This window comes from Pecten maximus, chromosome 1, assembly GCF_902652985.1.
Source record: "Pecten maximus chromosome 1, xPecMax1.1, whole genome shotgun sequence".
Classification (NCBI taxonomy): Eukaryota; Metazoa; Mollusca; class Bivalvia; order Pectinida; family Pectinidae; genus Pecten; species Pecten maximus.
This window is the reverse complement of record NC_047015.1, coordinates 6,232,571-6,250,775: the sequence shown is the minus strand read 5'-3', so window position 1 is coordinate 6,250,775 and position 18,205 is coordinate 6,232,571. Positions and strand designations below refer to the sequence as shown.

The 18,205-nt window shown below is 34.8% G+C and overlaps 1 protein-coding gene and 1 long non-coding RNA gene across 5 annotated transcripts; both read right to left on the bottom strand.

Annotated features, from left to right (window-relative positions):
* On the bottom strand, window positions 1–17,972 carry LOC117323306 (methyltransferase-like protein 27). 3 transcript variants are annotated; one of them, XM_033878454.1, is made up of 7 exons: window positions 17,650–17,972; window positions 16,871–16,927; window positions 12,821–12,934; window positions 10,898–11,032; window positions 2,456–2,591; window positions 918–1,010; window positions 1–357 (listed from the first exon to the last, which is right to left on the bottom strand). In XM_033878454.1, the coding sequence occupies exons 3-7, from the start codon at window positions 12,923–12,925 to the stop codon at window positions 170–172; spliced, it is 657 nt and encodes a 218-aa protein (XP_033734345.1). In that variant the 5' UTR covers window positions 12,926–12,934; window positions 16,871–16,927; window positions 17,650–17,972; the 3' UTR covers window positions 1–169. The 3 variants fall into 3 exon arrangements, with proteins under 3 accessions (XP_033734345.1, XP_033734340.1, XP_033734353.1); XM_033878449.1 differs by lacking the exon at window positions 16,871–16,927; XM_033878462.1 differs by lacking the exons at window positions 10,898–11,032; window positions 12,821–12,934; window positions 16,871–16,927; window positions 17,650–17,972 and adding exons at window positions 2,726–2,860; window positions 3,387–3,508; window positions 5,120–5,157.
* On the bottom strand, window positions 5,397–10,624 carry LOC117323327. Of its 2 annotated transcripts, XR_004531709.1 has the most exons (3): window positions 10,433–10,624; window positions 6,464–9,677; window positions 5,397–6,379 (listed from the first exon to the last, which is right to left on the bottom strand). It is a non-coding gene; the product is annotated as an uncharacterized LOC117323327 (long non-coding RNA). The 2 variants fall into 2 exon arrangements; XR_004531707.1 differs by having other exon boundaries at window positions 5,397–9,677; window positions 10,433–10,611.
* Window positions 17,973–18,205: the final 233 nt, after the last annotated feature.

Sequence of the window (18,205 nt, the reverse complement as noted above, 5' to 3'; positions counted from 1 at the left end):
AAATACTTATTGTAATAGACAATGCAAATGCGCTGTTGTTTGAGAAGGCTTGTGTTAGCATATTGAAATATTTATACTAAATTAAATAAATTGACTGTACTTCAGTAAAATATTGATGAAATATCTAAATTTGCTGTCAAAGGAACAAATGGATATAGATGTGACGATACTAGCATACCCTGAATGTCATAAGAATTCCGTCGATTTCCCCATTATAACAAGGAAACGTCTTCTCTGTGACCTTGACCCATTTACCATGAGCCTCTAATGTATCAAACAGTCGACAGAATTCCTGTCTGCAATTCCCATAATCCTTGTGTAAATCCTTAGCATTAGCTGCAAGGACGACGAAGCCACCTGAAGAAGGAAATTTTAAATAGGAAAAAAGGGACAAAAGAAAATATGTCAAAAACAGGGCTTGATTACATCAAACAGATTCGATAACAATCATTAGATTTACCAAACTAATGTTTATAGGACTTATTTTGTGTATACAAGATGTATATGATAGACATATTTATTTCGTTGATATAGACATGCAATGTAACTTATTTAGTGGATGTAAGCATGCAATGTGACTTATTGTGTTGATTTAGCATGTAATGTGACTTATTTTGTTGATTTAGCATGTAATGTGACTTATTTTGTTGATGTAGCATGCAATGTGACTTATTTTGTTGATGTAGCATGCAATGTGACTTATTTTGTTGATGTAGCATGCAATGTGACTTATTGTGTTGATGTAGCATGCAATATGACTTATTGTGTTGATGTTCTCGTGTAATATGACCTTAATGTGTTTGCTGTTACACAAAGAATATCAAAGACGATTCAAAGTGAGGATATGATTGATATTTCAATGCATGCACGATAAACCTTTATGACCCCGATTAAAGGCACAAACAAAATGTACGTACCAGGGCGTGTGATTCGCTGAATCTCCAAGAAGGCCTCTGCTGGCACATGACCGGATCCTATGGCACTGCACATGACAACGCAATCATAACTTCCTATAACAAAACACTATCAGACTAAAAATTGAACAACGCAATAGAATACATAGAAAGGCTAAATTTATAAATACTTCCTATTACTGGGAAAGATTTCGTTTAATTAGGAATGAAAAAAATGACTTACAATACAAACTGGAAAATTGTCTAAATAAAAAACATTATCCGTCCAGATCAATGGTGAATGATATCAAAATAGATTACTTCATCAAGAAATCCTCTACTTTCCATCTCTTGAATCTGATGACCGAATCGATCACCATCCTTTTGACTATTAATATCTCTACATCATTAACTGACCTTCCATAACCTCAGACAGTACATATTTATACTCCTTGTTCACTTGCTAACATTCACATCACCCAATAAGATGTATCTGACCAAATAAGTATTCTTAATGTAAATAAACCCTCGTGACCTGATGGTATTGTTCTAAAGTTGTAAAAATGAGTAATTCACTTATACTTACCCTCAGTCTTTTATTTAATAAAACACTTGATTCAGGTATATTACCAAATAGATAGAAACAAACAAATATGAATGGTATATATACAGGGAAAGGTTCACCTGGTTCTGAAATACAGACCAATCTCGATAACCTCATGTTTCAGTAAAGCAATGGGAAAATGGTATTTAAAACTCATTGCAATTATCTAATTGAAAATTCTATCTGAACCAAACATCATCAGTCTAGCTTCATTATACCAGGTGATTCTACTGATCATTATCTATGTGGGTAATGTTGCATTTATAATTGAACGGAACAAACATCATGTTTTAGATAAACACATTATCGAATAACTTCTCGGTCAGTTATGTGTGTTTTCAGAACCGGATTCCAATGTTCGGCTCCAATCGTCCTTATCTGGATGTTTTCTCCTGTCCTCCTGGTCTCGAAATACTACATTAACACGTGGTCGGTAAATATGGTCAGAACACCCGATAAGCGCATATTTTCGGAGAAATAAACGTTATAACTTGTTTATCGTACTTAGAAACTGGAGAACAATGTTGTACATTCTACTATTTATTAACGTTTTTCAACGGCGTAAGAAACTGGCATTGGTGGACGAAGTGCCAATTAAATGACTAGATATTCTACTTTTTAAATAATGTTGGCGATGTTTGTCATTTTCTTAAGAATATACAGCACTTTTTGTTGAAGATATACGAATGAATAATCTCCCTTTAACAGTTGCATTATAAAATTCTCAGTTCAAAACTTAACATCTGTAATCTACAAAATATCAATATATTACTTTAGCCACCGTCGATTAGAATTGATATAGGTCTTGCCTGTTATTCCATCGTATTGACTTTGATCATTTTTGTGAATAAAATTTGTGATAATAATTTTTAATAACTGATCAACGTATTATCGTACCTGCGTGCGTTTCTGTTTTTTTTTGTTTTTCTGATGTTTTTTTTTCTGCTTTTATACTGACCGGTCTGTATGTCGCAGGGCTTTTCAGTTAGAAACTGACATAAGAAGTTCGTGTAGACCCCCTTTTTTCGGGCGTGGTCAAGCATCCCTGGGGAGGGGTCGAGGGCGTCAATCTCAGTAAAACCCAACTTCTGTAACTATACAACGGAAGAATACATAACAGTATGTAACATCAACATCGGTCATATGGCAGTTCAACTTAATTTGACTCCCATAGTTGCGTTTAATTGTAAAAGGTAACTATATCAATCCATCAGTTACCATTAGTTACCTCCTCACCGACGATTCCGGTTCCTGCTGCAACATCAAGTATCCGAACAGATTTCCGGTGTTTTTCATCCGCTACGCATGCTCCAAGTTCAGCCGCCGTGATGAAGGGCCCACGCCGTCGATCAGCTCCATAATCCTTCAAGAAATTAATACATTGTAAATTAAATAACAAAACAAACAAAAAACAAACAAAGCAGTGCCCTTCGTGCCTTAGCATGTGAAGTAATCATTTGAAAAATATGATTCTGTAACACAATTTTCAACATACGAAGCGATATGGATTTTACATTGTAATCGACCTGATTGAGGGAGTAAAGTATTTTAATTTCATTGTAAAATGCCAAAACAACAACGTGTACTTTGGACGTCAATACACTCTGCTATCAACACCTCGTTGTCAGTTCAATATGTAATTAGGCATTTTTTCTGGGTCATTAAGAGCGGATGCACAAGATAATGCTGTTATTGTTTCGTTGAGCACCTTTCTTGGTTTAAGGGGACTAACCTATCCAGTTATACAGTAATTATAATAACCATACACATAAGTAGAATTATGATTCTGCCAGAGCATTAATTACTGTGGCCTCCTGTTTCGAACTTTGGTGTGACAGAGTGGAGTGTAAATAAAAAAAATGAAGTCTTGAGTCGTTTATCGTACTCACCGCATCATACATAGAAGCCCAGTTATCGTATAAATATATTTTCTCTTGCTGGTTACATTTCGCGTAGTGTTCCTCGGAATAACGACCGTTGTAAGGATCCATATTGGAAATGCTTTCCTTTGCTTCCATGGTATCAATGGTGAAAAAACAACGTTATTAGATATCGCTTACTCAATGTCTGATAGCTTGTATATAATTACTCTTGTTCACTGAGAAAACAGTCCTCTAACTAACGACAATGCATATATCAAGTTAAAAATTATCATAATTCCCAAAGTCCAAAAGCCGGTGGTATAATAAATCACAATGCTTGGTAATTCGTCACGTTCAGCAACATTAAGGAGGCACAGTAACAAAGATTTTATCGAGTTCTGTCTGAAATATTTCCATTCCTTCTCCCCATTAGTCGGTTTCGTCTATTGTTTTTCATCAACTCGACATTTTGTCAATTCCCCTCCCAATTTACTAGATAGAGATCCCCCGACAATTGACAGTTTTTTTTATCAAGTTTATCAGTTTCTTTATATGATTTTCAAATTAATTGAGAAAAGATATGAGTTTGAACGAGAGTTAAACATGATAAACAACAGTCACTCGTTGGGGCATATATGTTTAACCCATAACTTCTTTACTTACAAATGTTAAAATTCTCCCAACGTAGCAACCAAATTCCCTAAACCGAATAATAAGGAAAGTTTATTATCGATATTAGATATTATCAGACTAATATCTTTAGTACTATATTTACTATATTTGTAAATTATATAGAGTATTTCTTACAGAAGGAAACATTAGTTTGGCAATCATTGTGTTAATGTGTTTTATTGTAAAAATAACTCCGCTCTAAGATGACGCCGCGAAGTCGAATTATCGGTCCTTTCCTTGATTTCGTAGGCATGCGATTTTATATATTCATTCCGAGATTTATATTTCACTTTGCATTTCTACTAATATTTCGGAAATCATGCCAGAGTGCCGAACAATGTTTGTATTTTACGTTTGTTAGTGTGTGTTTCCACGGAATCTCGTCAGTTTACGGACACGATACAAGCTTTCAAAAATGTGGATTTTTATTTTTTGGGGGGTTTGGTTTAAACAGTATTTTATTTTGTAAACAGCAAAGTTGTAAACATTACATGAATGTAGGGATTCGAAAACAAGCCTAAAGCTTATATTAATTCGTATCTTTTGGGGGGTTTGAGATATAAACTCATAATGTAGGTTATTGGAATGATAAAGTGTTATTTGATTTTCCCCCTGTTAATTGTACTATTTATTGGAAAATTTAGCTTCCTCAAACCTCTCCTAATTTACTTGATCAATTACTTTCTTCAATCTCTTTACCATATATTGGATAAATTAGCTTCCTCAATTCCCTCCCCATTTACTGAATAGATTAGCTTCCCATCCACTTTACCCATGAGCATGGCTTCCTCAATTCCCTTTCTTCATTGACTGATATGCCGAATGATTGATATCAATTGATATGACCGTATTACGTTGAATTATTTCCTGGATAAAGCATTTTCTATATTTAGCTCGAGACTGCCATTTGTACTAAAATATATGGCCCCGGTCCGATAGTGTAGATGGTAAGCTCCCCTACTAAACACGTTAAAATGATCATTAGGAAGAAGAACACCAGGCGAAGAAGGTACGTCTGATCATGAAGAGTCGATATTAACGAACACTCTAATAGACCGGAACACATTTGTGTACAGATAAACAGTTACCTGTTGTTATACTTGCAGACGTAGGTCAAATGAACAGACATCTCGCATATTGAGATTACGGCGAGATTACTTGTGTCACGTGTCTTTTCAAACATTTTATTATTTTTTCATTCAGTCTTGAAATATAACCACATTACAAAATATAGTTTACTATTACACACACGCACACAAACTCAAAGACCCAAACAACGACACAGAGACACGACTGGCACAGAGACAAGGTCAGGCAGTTCAGAGAGATGCATGCTTTGAAAAATCAAAACGTCGAAAATGAATAGTCAGTTTCAATTTAAACAAATTTTATTGACATAGAGACAAAGTCAATAGGATTAGACATCAGACATTGCCTATCTAAGCCTTCTCCTTAGAAACAACAGGTGGTAAAATACAGACATATATAATGTATATGTACACATTGATATGACAAATTGATTTAAGGGGAAGCAACTCCTTGAGGTTGTTAGACTTATTCAATGTTGTTTAAGAGAGTAACCCTTTGGCTAAGGGTACTTAATTTAGATACTGGATTATTATGTTATCAGTGAATAATACAAAGCAATAAAAATTAATATTCATATAAATATACTGTTAAACATAAATATTTGGTAATATTGAATTTATACCCCCAACAGATACAGGCCACACAGAATAGTGGACAATTATTCAATTAAAACATTTGCTCAAAGATAGTATAAATGCACACAATAAAACATAAACAAGTATTTATTTTTTATTTTTACACAAACTGTCAGAGTGAAAGAGTTGATATAAACGAATACAGTTATACAAAGCTCTTCAATGTAAGCTTAAAGTATTTTTGTTTTACATTTCCCATTCTTTATCAAAATGTTCAAGAGATGTATCACCCTTACCACTTGCTATCTATTTTCTGACATTGTGATAGTCTTTCATTAAATCTGTTTGAGAGTTTATATTAAGAGAAATGTCATGACATGTTATATTTTAGTACGTAGTCGGCTAACCTCAATACACAGTGTGTTAACCTTAGTACACTGTGGGCTGACCTTACTACACAATATGCTTACATTAGTACATAATGGCTAACCTTACTACACGATCGGCTAACCGTAGTACATATTTGACTAACCTTAGTACACAATGGGCTAAACTTAGTACATAACGGGGTAACCTTACCACACAGTGGGCTTACTTAATATATAATGAGCTGACCTTACTACATATTGGGTTAATTTTACTGCACAATGGGCTAACCTTAGTACATGTACATAGAGGACTAACCTTAATACATAATGGGCTAACCTCACTACACAATGGGCTAACCTTAGTACATAGAGGACTAACCTTAATACATAATGGGCTAACCTTAATACATAATGGGCTAACCTCACTACACAATGGGCTAATCTTAGTATATAGAGGACTAACCTTAATACATAGTGGGCTAACCTTAATTCATGTTTGGTTACTGTGCCCTTAACACAATTTCCTTTGGGCCTCTAATGTATCAAGCACGCGGCAAAATTCCTGTCTGCAATTCCCGTAGTCCTTGTGCAAACTCTTAGCGTTAGCTGTAAGGACGACGAAGCCACATGATGGATGAACTTTTCCCGCAATATTCGGACTTGATTGGAAGTTGTATCTACATATTCGTATCAGGCATACGACGTATGTAATACAATATGTAAAATTGTATATGTACATTTGTTTATAATTGAGGTAAACATTGGCAATATATATACCGTATCTATGGTAGAAATATAGTGTGCATGTATCATCATTGAAGCATATTCTATACTGTATTACTTTGTTATGCATTTATAATAAATATACAGTATAGTATATACTCTTAATATATATTAATACAATATACTATACTATATTTATATAAATCTTATTCTGGGGTTCATAACACGGATATACATGAAAAAGGTCTTATAAATTGTCGGCCTTTTAAAGAGTCACTAATATGATCAGATTTGATTATTTAATATTTATATATTTTACAATACAGTAGATACATGTATATGCATTAATATGCATTACAAAATTTCAGTAACTTTGATGATGCGCTGATTACTTAATAATGTGAACATTACAATACTGCAATCTCTTGGAAAACTGCTACATAACAAGTTACCATAATCATCCTCATAGGGAATAATTTATATGATGCTAGTGCATGACAAGATTATAACATATGTTTCCTGTTTAATCATTTGCCAATTTCTTAAGAACTTTTAAAATAAAGTCAAGTCGTAGTCTACATATGATGTAAGGGAGTTAACTCTCTTACTTTGTATGCTCCTTAAAACATTTCTATTTGTTCGATGTGAATGTGAACATGTCAGCAATTTTATTTCTATATTTCCACTGCTTAGCAACAAGTTTTAAATATTTATTTTCATAATGTTTTTGTTTTTCTTTTATTTATAGAAAAGTCAACATTTAGAAAAATTAACAGAGACAACTAGAGGATGACGAAAAGAAAGCTTCAATAGATATACATAGAGGATACTGCAAGCCTATTCCAGAACCTGAAGCTACGACTGAGGTCCAAATACATGAAGATGACACAGATGTTGATGTTTATGTTGAGACTGGTAAAACAATATTTGTTGTAATTAAATTCCTCATCAGTTGTTATTATTTATCCAATTATCTATCCACATACATTCCCAAACAGCTTTCATTCTGGTTCTTTATTATACTATTATTTGTAAAAATGTTCAATTACTTTATTCTATTCAGTCTTAGGCCTACCAATCTACCAAGATTTCATTTAGAAATAAAGCACCATAGAGTTTACTTAACATAATTTGGGAATTCTCCCCTCAGGATCCAAGAGTTTTGTTACCTTTATAGTTTTGGCGACATATGTTTTATAGCTAAATTCAGTCATGAAGTTTTATTTACCACCTTTTTAAATGTCTGGTGTACTGAGTACAGTGTAACTTGTCAAAACAGGCCTTAGTCTAATCCAAATCCCGATCTATTCAAGCCTTGGTTGTCTATGGTCCCTGAATTCCCCTCTTACCTATAAACCAGAAATTTGTGTGAACCGGGGAAAATGTTTGTCTCTGAGGCTTCTGGTTTTAGAAGAAAATATGCTGTATGAAATCAACATATATTTTACTTATACTTAAGTATGCAGTGTGATGATGACCCTATAGTGATGGAGAATAGGCGTCTTCAGGAGGAAAACAGGGTGCTGAAAGAGGAAATATGCCTGGACAAATGGGGAGTGGATAAGATAAGAGACAACGATACTCTTACTCGTTTTTACACTGGTCTCCCAACATTGCTGTTTTCTTGTGGCTTTATAAGTAAGTCAAAATAAGTCTTGATGAAAGAAGAATGACGAGCCAATATTGTTGCCATGTTTTGTTATAATTAATTATATACAAGTTATAATTATCAGTAACCCTTATATGAAGCAGTAAAATTGACAGACAGTAAACCGTACATTCATTGTAGCTGAAACATTATGTACTGAGCCCCTCACCACCGGTGAACAATTAAGAAGTACTACGGCCCCGGGACAGCTCAACAGAACAGTAAATTATCTTAATAACCCAGCCAGTCCACTATTTAATATCAAACTAACGTCAACAAAAGTAACCTATTTTGAACATATGTGACCTTCTTCTTGAATCCGAAAAATGATATCAACTTGTCCGATAACGAATACAGGACGTTAAATGGAAGACCATCTGTATTAAGATTCTCAAAAAATGTCGTCAAAGTCTTTGCATTGACAGGTAGTTGCAATATCGATACCAGAACGACTGTATAACAGGAAAAACACGTGTATTCGGGTCTGTGATCTATCAGTGAGCGCCAGTAGCCATAGCATGTAATAAAACATTATACAACGAGGCTGTGTCGATCTAAAAAAGGAAACGTGTCTGCTGAAATAAGTTTATCAAAGTATGGAAGCTGTCTCCCCATGCACGAGACAGATTATTATTTTCTTTGGTGCATGACCTAACTATTCCTTAACATTATATTTTCTGATATACTGACGAACTACCTGCTGTACCAGCAAATACAGGACATGTTCAGATTGCACAAATCTCAAACTTCAGACTTCTATTTTTGCGCCCTCACCATAGCTTTGTAGAGTTGTATGCTGTTGGGGACGACCCTTAAAGAATCGTAAACACTTTTGAAGCAAAATACTAAAATATTTATTGCTATAGACAATAGTTTTGTCAAAAGGTATGCTCTGTCGGTTATAAAAGGTTTGTGTTAGCACTTGTCTGTACGAGAAAAATAAAATATAAATTGATATGACAATCGTACAGATGGACATGGCATATAGCATCGCTAGCACATTCTGAATATCATGATGATTCTGTCAATATTCCCTTGGTGTATCATCGGGGTCGCTAACATACTCTGAATGTCATGAGGATTCCCTCGAAGTCCCCACTATAGTTAGGAAATGTTGTCTCCGTGGCCTTGACCCATTTACCCTGGGCCTCTAATGTATCGAACACGTGACAGAATTCCGCTCTGCATTTTCCATAACCCTTGTGAAAATTCTTGACGTTGACTGCAAGAACGACGAAGCCACCTGAATGAGGAAATTTGTAATTGTTGAAATAAGAAATCAAAGGGAAAATGTCATATTTGTTCCAAAGGAATTGACTAGCTCATAACTATCACAACGCTAAATGATTCCAGTACTAATCACAGGTTTAAATGACATTTGATTTATCGATGGATGTACCCATCATATATGTCCTATTGTGTGGATATACTCATCATATATTATATATGTGTGAATGTACTCGTCATATATGTCCTATCTATGGATGTATTCATCATAGAATTATATGACCGATCTATGGATGCACTCGTCATATTTGACCTGTATATGGATGTAATCATCATATATGACCTATCTAAGGATGCAATCATCATATAAGACCAAACTATGGATGTACTCATCATAGAATTATATGACCTATCTATGGATGTACTCGTCATATATGACCTATTTTGGGGATGTACTCATCATATTTATTTTTGTGGGTATACCAATGCAATATGGCCTATTTTGCAGATGCAGCTGTTTTATATCATCATGCAATATGACCTAATTTTGTGGGGTTTTTATGACATATTTTTGTATGAATACACATGCAATATGATCTATTTTGTGGATGTACATATGCAATAGGACCTATTTATTGTAGGTATTTATGCAATCTGATCTTAGCGTATTTTCATGTCACAAATAAATATTAGAGACTAATGAATGATATTGTAATGAACGTTTTTAAGTATGTATGACATCGATTAAAGGCACAAACAAAATGTACGTACCAGGGCGTGTGATTCGCTGAATCTCCAAGAAGGCCTCTGCTGGCACATGACCGGATCCTATGGCACTGCACATGACAACGCAATCATAACTTCCTGTTAATGATAAAGCTACTGATAATAATTAGGTACTTACACCAATGGACAAATAATTATATGTATATGTGTACATATGACATTTACACCCTGGATGCTTTTATACTGACCGGTCTGATATGTCGCAGGGCTTTTCAGTTAGAAACTGACATAAGAAGTTCGTGTAGACCCCCTTTTTTCGGGCGTGGTCAAGCATCCCTGGGGAGGGGTCGAGGGCGTCAATCTCAGCAAAACCCAACTTCTGTAACTATACAGCAGATTATATAACAACATCACCATCAGTCACATGGCAGTTCAACTTGATTTGACTCCCATAGTTGCGTTTAATTGTAAAAGGTAACTACATCAATGCAACAGTTATCAGTAAGTTACCTCCTCCCCGACGATTCCGGTTCCTGCTGCAACATCAAGTATCCGAACAGACTTCCGCTGATTTTCGTCCTTTACGCAAGCTCCGAGAGCAGCAGCCGTGGCAAAGGGCCCACGCCGTCGATCGGTCCCATAATCCTTCACGAAGAAAATACACTCTTAGATAATTAATCAAAAATAGTAGTCTTGATGAAACACTATTAGCATTTGACATGGATAACTTGAAACACAATGTTGGAATTTACAGATCAGATTATATGTATTCATGTCAAAGTTATAGCAACATGCATATAATATAGTCAGTGTAAAATGTAAACTGCATAATCTATAAAACAACCTGGACTTCCCAACCAACGAAACTGTACACACTTATCAAAACCTCACAGTCTGTTTGATGCACTCAGTCGCTAGACTGGTGTTGAATGTACTGTCCGAGCTGTTTGGCCACCAGCGAATAGCACAACACCAATACGCAAGGACATATTTGAAGGTATCGTTTGGTTTTGTCATGTTTAACCGTCCTATCAAAACGATATACTGGAAGGTAAAACCGTGAAAGTACCACAGCATCAATACACTAGAACAAATCGCAAGGTAAGAGACGATGACACAAGATACTTATTCATATGAAGACTAACCAGTCTGTATACAACTGTTCATCATCCTGTGAAGACTGTCTATGACCAAATTCACTGTATTATCTTTTTTGTAAAACATGTTGTTCTCAATCTTGTTAAGAAAATAATACAATTTATGCATATCGTTAATTTCACTTATGCCAGTATTGGAAAAGTTTAATGACTAAGATGCTGACATAGAATAAGAACTAATATACGACAACCTTCGTGATCAACTAAATATCTCCACTAAACATCTCTAAATACAACTATTACAGAGTAAGTACCACACCAAATATCTCGGCTGAGAACCTTTAATACAACAACTATTACAGAGTAAGTACCACACCAAATATCTCGGCTGAGAACATTTAATACACCAACTATTACAGAGTAAGTAGCACATAAAATATATCGGCTGAGAACCTTTAATACAACTATTACAGAGTAAGCACAACACCAAATATCTCGGCTGAGAACCTATAAATACGACTATTACAGAATATGTACCAAACGAGATATCTCGTCTGAGAACTTTTAATACAACAACTATTACAGAGTAAGTACCACACCAAATATCTCGGCTGAGAACCTTTAATGCAACAACTATTACATAGTAAGCACAACACCAAATATCTCGGCTGAGAACTTTTAATACACCAACTATTACAGAGTAAGTAGCACATCAAATATCTCGGCTGAGAACCTTTAATACAACAACTATTACACAGTAAGCATAACACCAAATATCTCGGCTGAGAACTTTAAATACAACAACTATTACAGAGTAAGCACAACATCAAATACCTCGGCTGAGAACCTATAAATACAACTATTACAGAATAAGTCCCACACCAAATATCTCGGCTGAAACCCTATAAATACAACTATGAAAGATGAAGTACCACACTAAATATCTCGTGACTTAAAGGCTTTAAATGCAACTGTAACATAATGTGTACCATACCAAATATCTCGGCTGAAAATCTATAAATACAACTATTACAGAATAAGTCCCACACCAAATATCTCGGCTGAAAACCTATAAATACAACTATTAAAGATTAAGTACCACACTAAATATCTCGACTAAGAGCTTTTAAATGAAATTGTTACAGAATATGTACCACACCAAATATCTCGGTTTAGAACCCATAATACAACTATTAAAGATTAGGTACCACACTAAATATATCGAGACTTAAAGCATTTAAATGCAACTGTAACAGATTGTGTACCACACCAAATATCTCGACTGAAAACCTTTAAATACAACTACAACACTGAGATGGCGGAGTTTATGGCTTACTGTGTCGTACATGGAGGCTATCTCATTGTAGTACTCAATCTTCTCTGTACTATCCATGGATGTATACACCGTCCAGTCAGACGGATTGATTTTCACGGACGACATCACAGAAACCTGGAACGATTAACATAATATAAATAACTAGTTACACACGTACTGTCATCACAGGGACATATGACATTAAAATATTACAGATGTTTGATATCAATATAAATGAATCTGTAAATATACTTTGAAACTTGTACATAAGATTTTGTATTTCCTGAAAATTATTACTCATACTATTTGTTATCATTATCAATGAACTAATTAAACTTTAGTTTTTATGCAAAATCTGCCACAGGAACATATATATTGCAGATAAACCCATTTTCATTATATGATTGTCAATAACATTATTATTATCATTTGTATTGTTATCATTATTACAAGCTAACCGGTATTAAGTATTTATATTTTGATGTATTTAAAATGATGCCGTATCTATCTCCCGTGTTCAAAAAGAATAAAAAAAATATCTCAGCTATCATTGAGTTCCGATACTTCTTATCTATAGAAAGCATCAAGTCTTTCTTTGATAAAACCCAACAGAACTCCAAGCAATGTGCATGGATTTCTTTTCTATTGATAGCAACATTATCTTTGACCTTTGACTTTCAAGCCTAAAGCTATATTGTACAGGAGATATTTCAAGAACATCCTTTCTTTAGTAATGTGACCTTGACCACCAGGCCTTGTAAGTTAGGCACAAGGCAAAATTTGATAAAGACTTATAAGGGTTATCAGCTCAGCAGAATTTGAAATATATTGTACTTCAACTAATTTTCAATTGAAAGAAGTAGTGACCATGAGGTCTGATGAGAATTGTGTGTACAGTGCTGATGAGATGTGGAAGGACAGGTCTAATGAGAAGTATGGGGGTAGGTCTGGTAAGAAGTGTTAGGATATGTCTCATGAGAAGTGTGAAGACAAGGAGAGGGAACAGATCTGGTGGAAAGTGAAAGGGTGGGTCTGATGAGAGATGAGTAAACGAATCTGTTCATAAATGAGAGGACATCTCTGATGAGAAGTGTGGGGTATGTCTAATGAGAAGTGAGAGGAAAGGTCTGATGGATGAGAAGTATGAGGACAGGTATTAGGATACGTCTGGTGAGAAGTGTGAGTAAAGGTCTCATGAAAAGTGTGAAGGTAAGTCTTATGAGAAGCGAAAGGACAGGTCTGATGAGAATTGTATAGACACGTCTGATGAGAAGTGAGAGGACAAGTCTGATGAGAATTGTATAGACATGTCTGGTGAGAAGTGAGATGACAGGTCTGATGAGAATTGTATAGACACGTCTGATGAGAAGTGAGAGGACAAGTCTGATGAGAATTGTATAGACATGTCTGGTGAGAAGTGAGAGGACAAGTCTGATGAGAATTGTATAGACATGTCTGGTGAGAAGTGAGAGGACAAGTCTGATGAGAATTGTATAGACATGTCTGGTGAGAAGTGAGAGGACAAGTCTGATGAGAATTGTATAGACATGTCTGGTGAGAAGTGAGAGGACAGGTCTGATGAGAATTGTATAGACACGTCTGGTGAGAAGTGAGATGACAAGTCCGATGAGCAGTGAGGGGACAGGTCTGGTGAAAAGTGTTTAAATTGTATGGATATGTTCATGCTAGACATTAGTATATCTACTTTTGATATCTGGACATGCCTACTGATACCATTTATATGTGTTGGCATGCTAGTTACAGCATCAGACTTTATTTATCTGGAATTGATTTCCAGAAGTATTTCTTTGGAAAAAATCCACCTTGATGTTGATAAGATTGTGTTTGGATGATCTCACTTCAAGGAAACTGGAATTTCATAGAAATTTTGAAAAACTTTTGAAGATATTTAACAAAATGAAATGTAAAGAAACATGTGAGGGACATTAACTCACAGAGATGTTATCAAAAGAAAGAAAATTAATTATATAAGTATACAAATAATCAAGAGTAAACCTTGGTATATAGAAGTTATATCTGATTGATATGAATAAGGCCCCCACCCCTTTAATGGAAAGTAAAACAACTATAACAATATAAAGATAAAGTCTTACCTACATGGAAACAAAACTGAATTTGTAAAGTTTTGTCATTTATTGTAACTTTCAGATTTCTTGAGCTTGATGAATTGGAGAAATGAAGTGAAAAAACATATGAATGGAAAACTGCTATAATAGCTAGAATAAGATGTATATAAGAAATAAAACAAAGGGACACAACCCTTCAAGTTAGTGGAAATCTAGCCCTGAATTTAATATGTGATGATCTGTCGTTTGTGACAGTGTTCCTACACCAGAGTCAATAACTGTAAGAGAGCTTGTCAGCGTCTAACTTCCGGTGTTGGGGCCAGATGAAACTCTTGCTACTCATTAATGAGTCTCATGAAGGGTCTTTAACCTGTAAAAAGTTGAGGTTGCATTGAAATCAGACCTAAAGCATTGCAGTTTCATGTCAACAAGTATTTTTGGATTGATAAACCAATGTTAATATGAATGTTAAACAGAAATGTTTTTTTTATTAAAGCAAACTTTTTTTAAAACTATCTTAATCACAGTTTTTGGAAATGAATGGAGTATTATTTATATTTTAGTGGATACAAGAGATCCCAGAGATACAATGTATAGGCCTAACACGGTATTCTAGAAAAGATGATTATGTAATTGTTTCTGACTCTTAAGACATCAGCAAGTTCATGACATCAGAAAAGTCAATGTATTAATTGTCACAGAAATACGTCAACAAACAATATGATGTGGAGTGCAATGAATGTTGAAAGCTTAATTCCTGCTTTGTAGTCAAGAATCAGATTATATATACATATGTATATATGACATAAAAAGTTAATGCGAGACATAATGGGAAAAAACTTTTCTTTTTACAGAGGGACAGTGTAAAAATACAGATGAACTAAAGGTAGACAATAACATCTGGTTAGTCCCATAAAATGAGTTTAATTGTATATCTTATAATTTATTTACACAGTCTGTCATAACTGAGAAGAACACATTGCATGCTTTCAGCTTCTTTGTTGTTGTCATTTCCTGTCCGGTGTGTGACATATCATCTTCAATAACCAGAGTTTTATTCATTTTCATGACTTAACATTAATAGAATAGGCCTGCAATAGAATAAACAATTTTACTTCTACCAACCCGACTGACCCTTTAAAAAATCTTGCCTGTATTTCCCCCTCCAAAATCCGATGATTTTTTTCTGAAATGCAGATATTTGTTACCATTGTGTAGTTCATTGCCGTTTAAACATCAATCCTGGTCAGTTAATAATGTGTCTAAAGCGATTAATTACACTCAAAATTTATATATCTCCAGGTATTCTATAAGCTGTTCCATTGTTCTATTTCAGACCTTGTGTTTCTATTGTTTTCAGGTGGTTTTTTGTTTTGTTTTGTTTTTGTTTTTTTCCCCCATTCTTACCATTTAACCTTATCTCTTTATCTGTAAGCATTGTGTTGCCTTTTTTTCCTTTTGAGTATCCAATAAAATTGTGTATAACTTTTGCGACTTTTGTCCGAACCCCGATGATAATATTGGAATATTGGAATTAAGAAGAAAAAAATTGGACAATATTCTATTTTGGTTTGAACAATGATGTAAATCTAAAAGTTATCTGTTTTTTATTATAGGTATGAAAATTGTAAAAGACCGTAAGGTTTTTAATCACTTGTATATACAGTACATGGATGCACCAAATCAAAGTTCGTTGCAGTGAGATATAACTTAACATCAGCTGGACTAGACTAGTAATAACAATGTGCTTGTAGATCATTTACAAACTACAAATCATTAATAGTTTACCCGATAATACAAAAATATTTCGCGGGGATTTATTTTTGGGCCTGTCAAAGTATATAGTAATCATAAAGTGCCTTGTAGTAGACACATAAGCTACGCATCAATTAACTTTTACCTGTGTCATCAGTCAGGTGTGGCCCCGCCATACTGTTATATAAGAATGCCAGACCATGTTACTAATTACTAAATTTACAGTTACCTTGACACCTGTGTGTTGGTATATGGTCAATTTCCTTGCTGTCTTAGTAATATTTCCCTGTAAAATTATAAATAAAACATCAAGTCAAGGGGGGATACAAATACTATAGGGGATACAAATGTGATATCAGACCGGGCCTGTCATATCCACCACCTTTTGTAACCATCACTCACGAGTTTCATACCCTTTCGAGGAACAAACTCGCAAATAAAACTATGGCGGTACAGATAGTTTTCATTAGCTAAGCAACACAGTTAAAAAGAAGAGACACGGGTACCATGGATGTCACTCAGACCATCGGTATATAAACTAAGAACTCTTTCAAAATATCATCGTTTTGCATTGGGCAAAAATGCCCATTTCTTTCATTCGTCTGGTTATGTAGGGGTAAAAGGGGAACAAAAATGATCGTTAGCTGGTAGATGTAGTCGCATCTGATTAACATTTGTAGAAAATGCATTAGCCCCTATTCCGACTAAAATATCAAATGCACACATACTTCAGTAACGTGCCATGGTTTAGAATTCTTAGATATCAAGGCACGTTATCATTTTGCCGTGTAAAATTGATTTTAAGATGAGAAAATGAATCATACGCTAGTTGACAATGCATCGACTGTAGAACGGAATTTGACCATTTATCTCAGAGCGGTATAGCAACGGGCAGTCTGGTTGGTCTACAAAACTGTAAACTATGAGTCGAATTGAGCTGAAATTCAAAGCTCATCCAAATTTTTTCAAGTGTTACACCCTGGTGATATAGTAGAAATAAATATTTACCAGATGCAGACGGCTGTGATGTATCTGTCAATAATACGGTTTCCTTTGTCCTTCACTCACTCCAAGGTTTTATCGTATTACTCCTGTAGGTCGGGAAATCCAGCGTTAAGTCCTACGCTCTCAGGTACCCTGTCCATACAGACTGGATAAATCAAGGTCACTGTCTATCATCTTCATAGTGAGGGATCAGATTCCACAGGGACATTCGTATGGGTTCCAGCTGACATTCTATATGCAGTTACACGGAGCAAACCTGATGTATTTGATGGTACATAGAGCATGACTACCTGTATAATATGTGCGTGTACATATAAACTAAGCCACAACAGTCCCAACTACATGTATATCAAATTTTACTACTTTCATGTAGAGGAGAAATATAACCTTAATGTCTATTTCGGGATGGGATCCCACGTAAATTGATCCAAAGTTCAAGGCCATATATTGAGAAAGCAACATACACACATCTTGATGCAAAAGCTGATTGACATTGGACGTCTAATCAAAAACAAATCTTCTAGTTTTAAATATGCTAAATTTAATTTAATTGCACAAT

What these genes read in the sequence shown, in the direction of transcription:
- LOC117323306 (XM_033878454.1), bottom strand. Translation starts at nt 12,925, where the DNA reads ATGTCGTCCGTGAAAATCAATCCGTCTGACTGGACGGTGTATACATCC. An exon ending in TAGCCTCCATGTACGACACA is followed by an intron (nt 11,033 to 12,820) that starts GTAAGCCATAAA and finishes TTCTTCGTGAAG; the next exon opens with GATTATGGGACCGATCGACG. An exon ending in GCCCTGCGACATACAGACCG is followed by an intron (nt 1,011 to 2,455) that starts GTCAGTATAAAA and finishes GTTTTGTTATAG; the next exon opens with GAAGTTATGATTGCGTTGTC.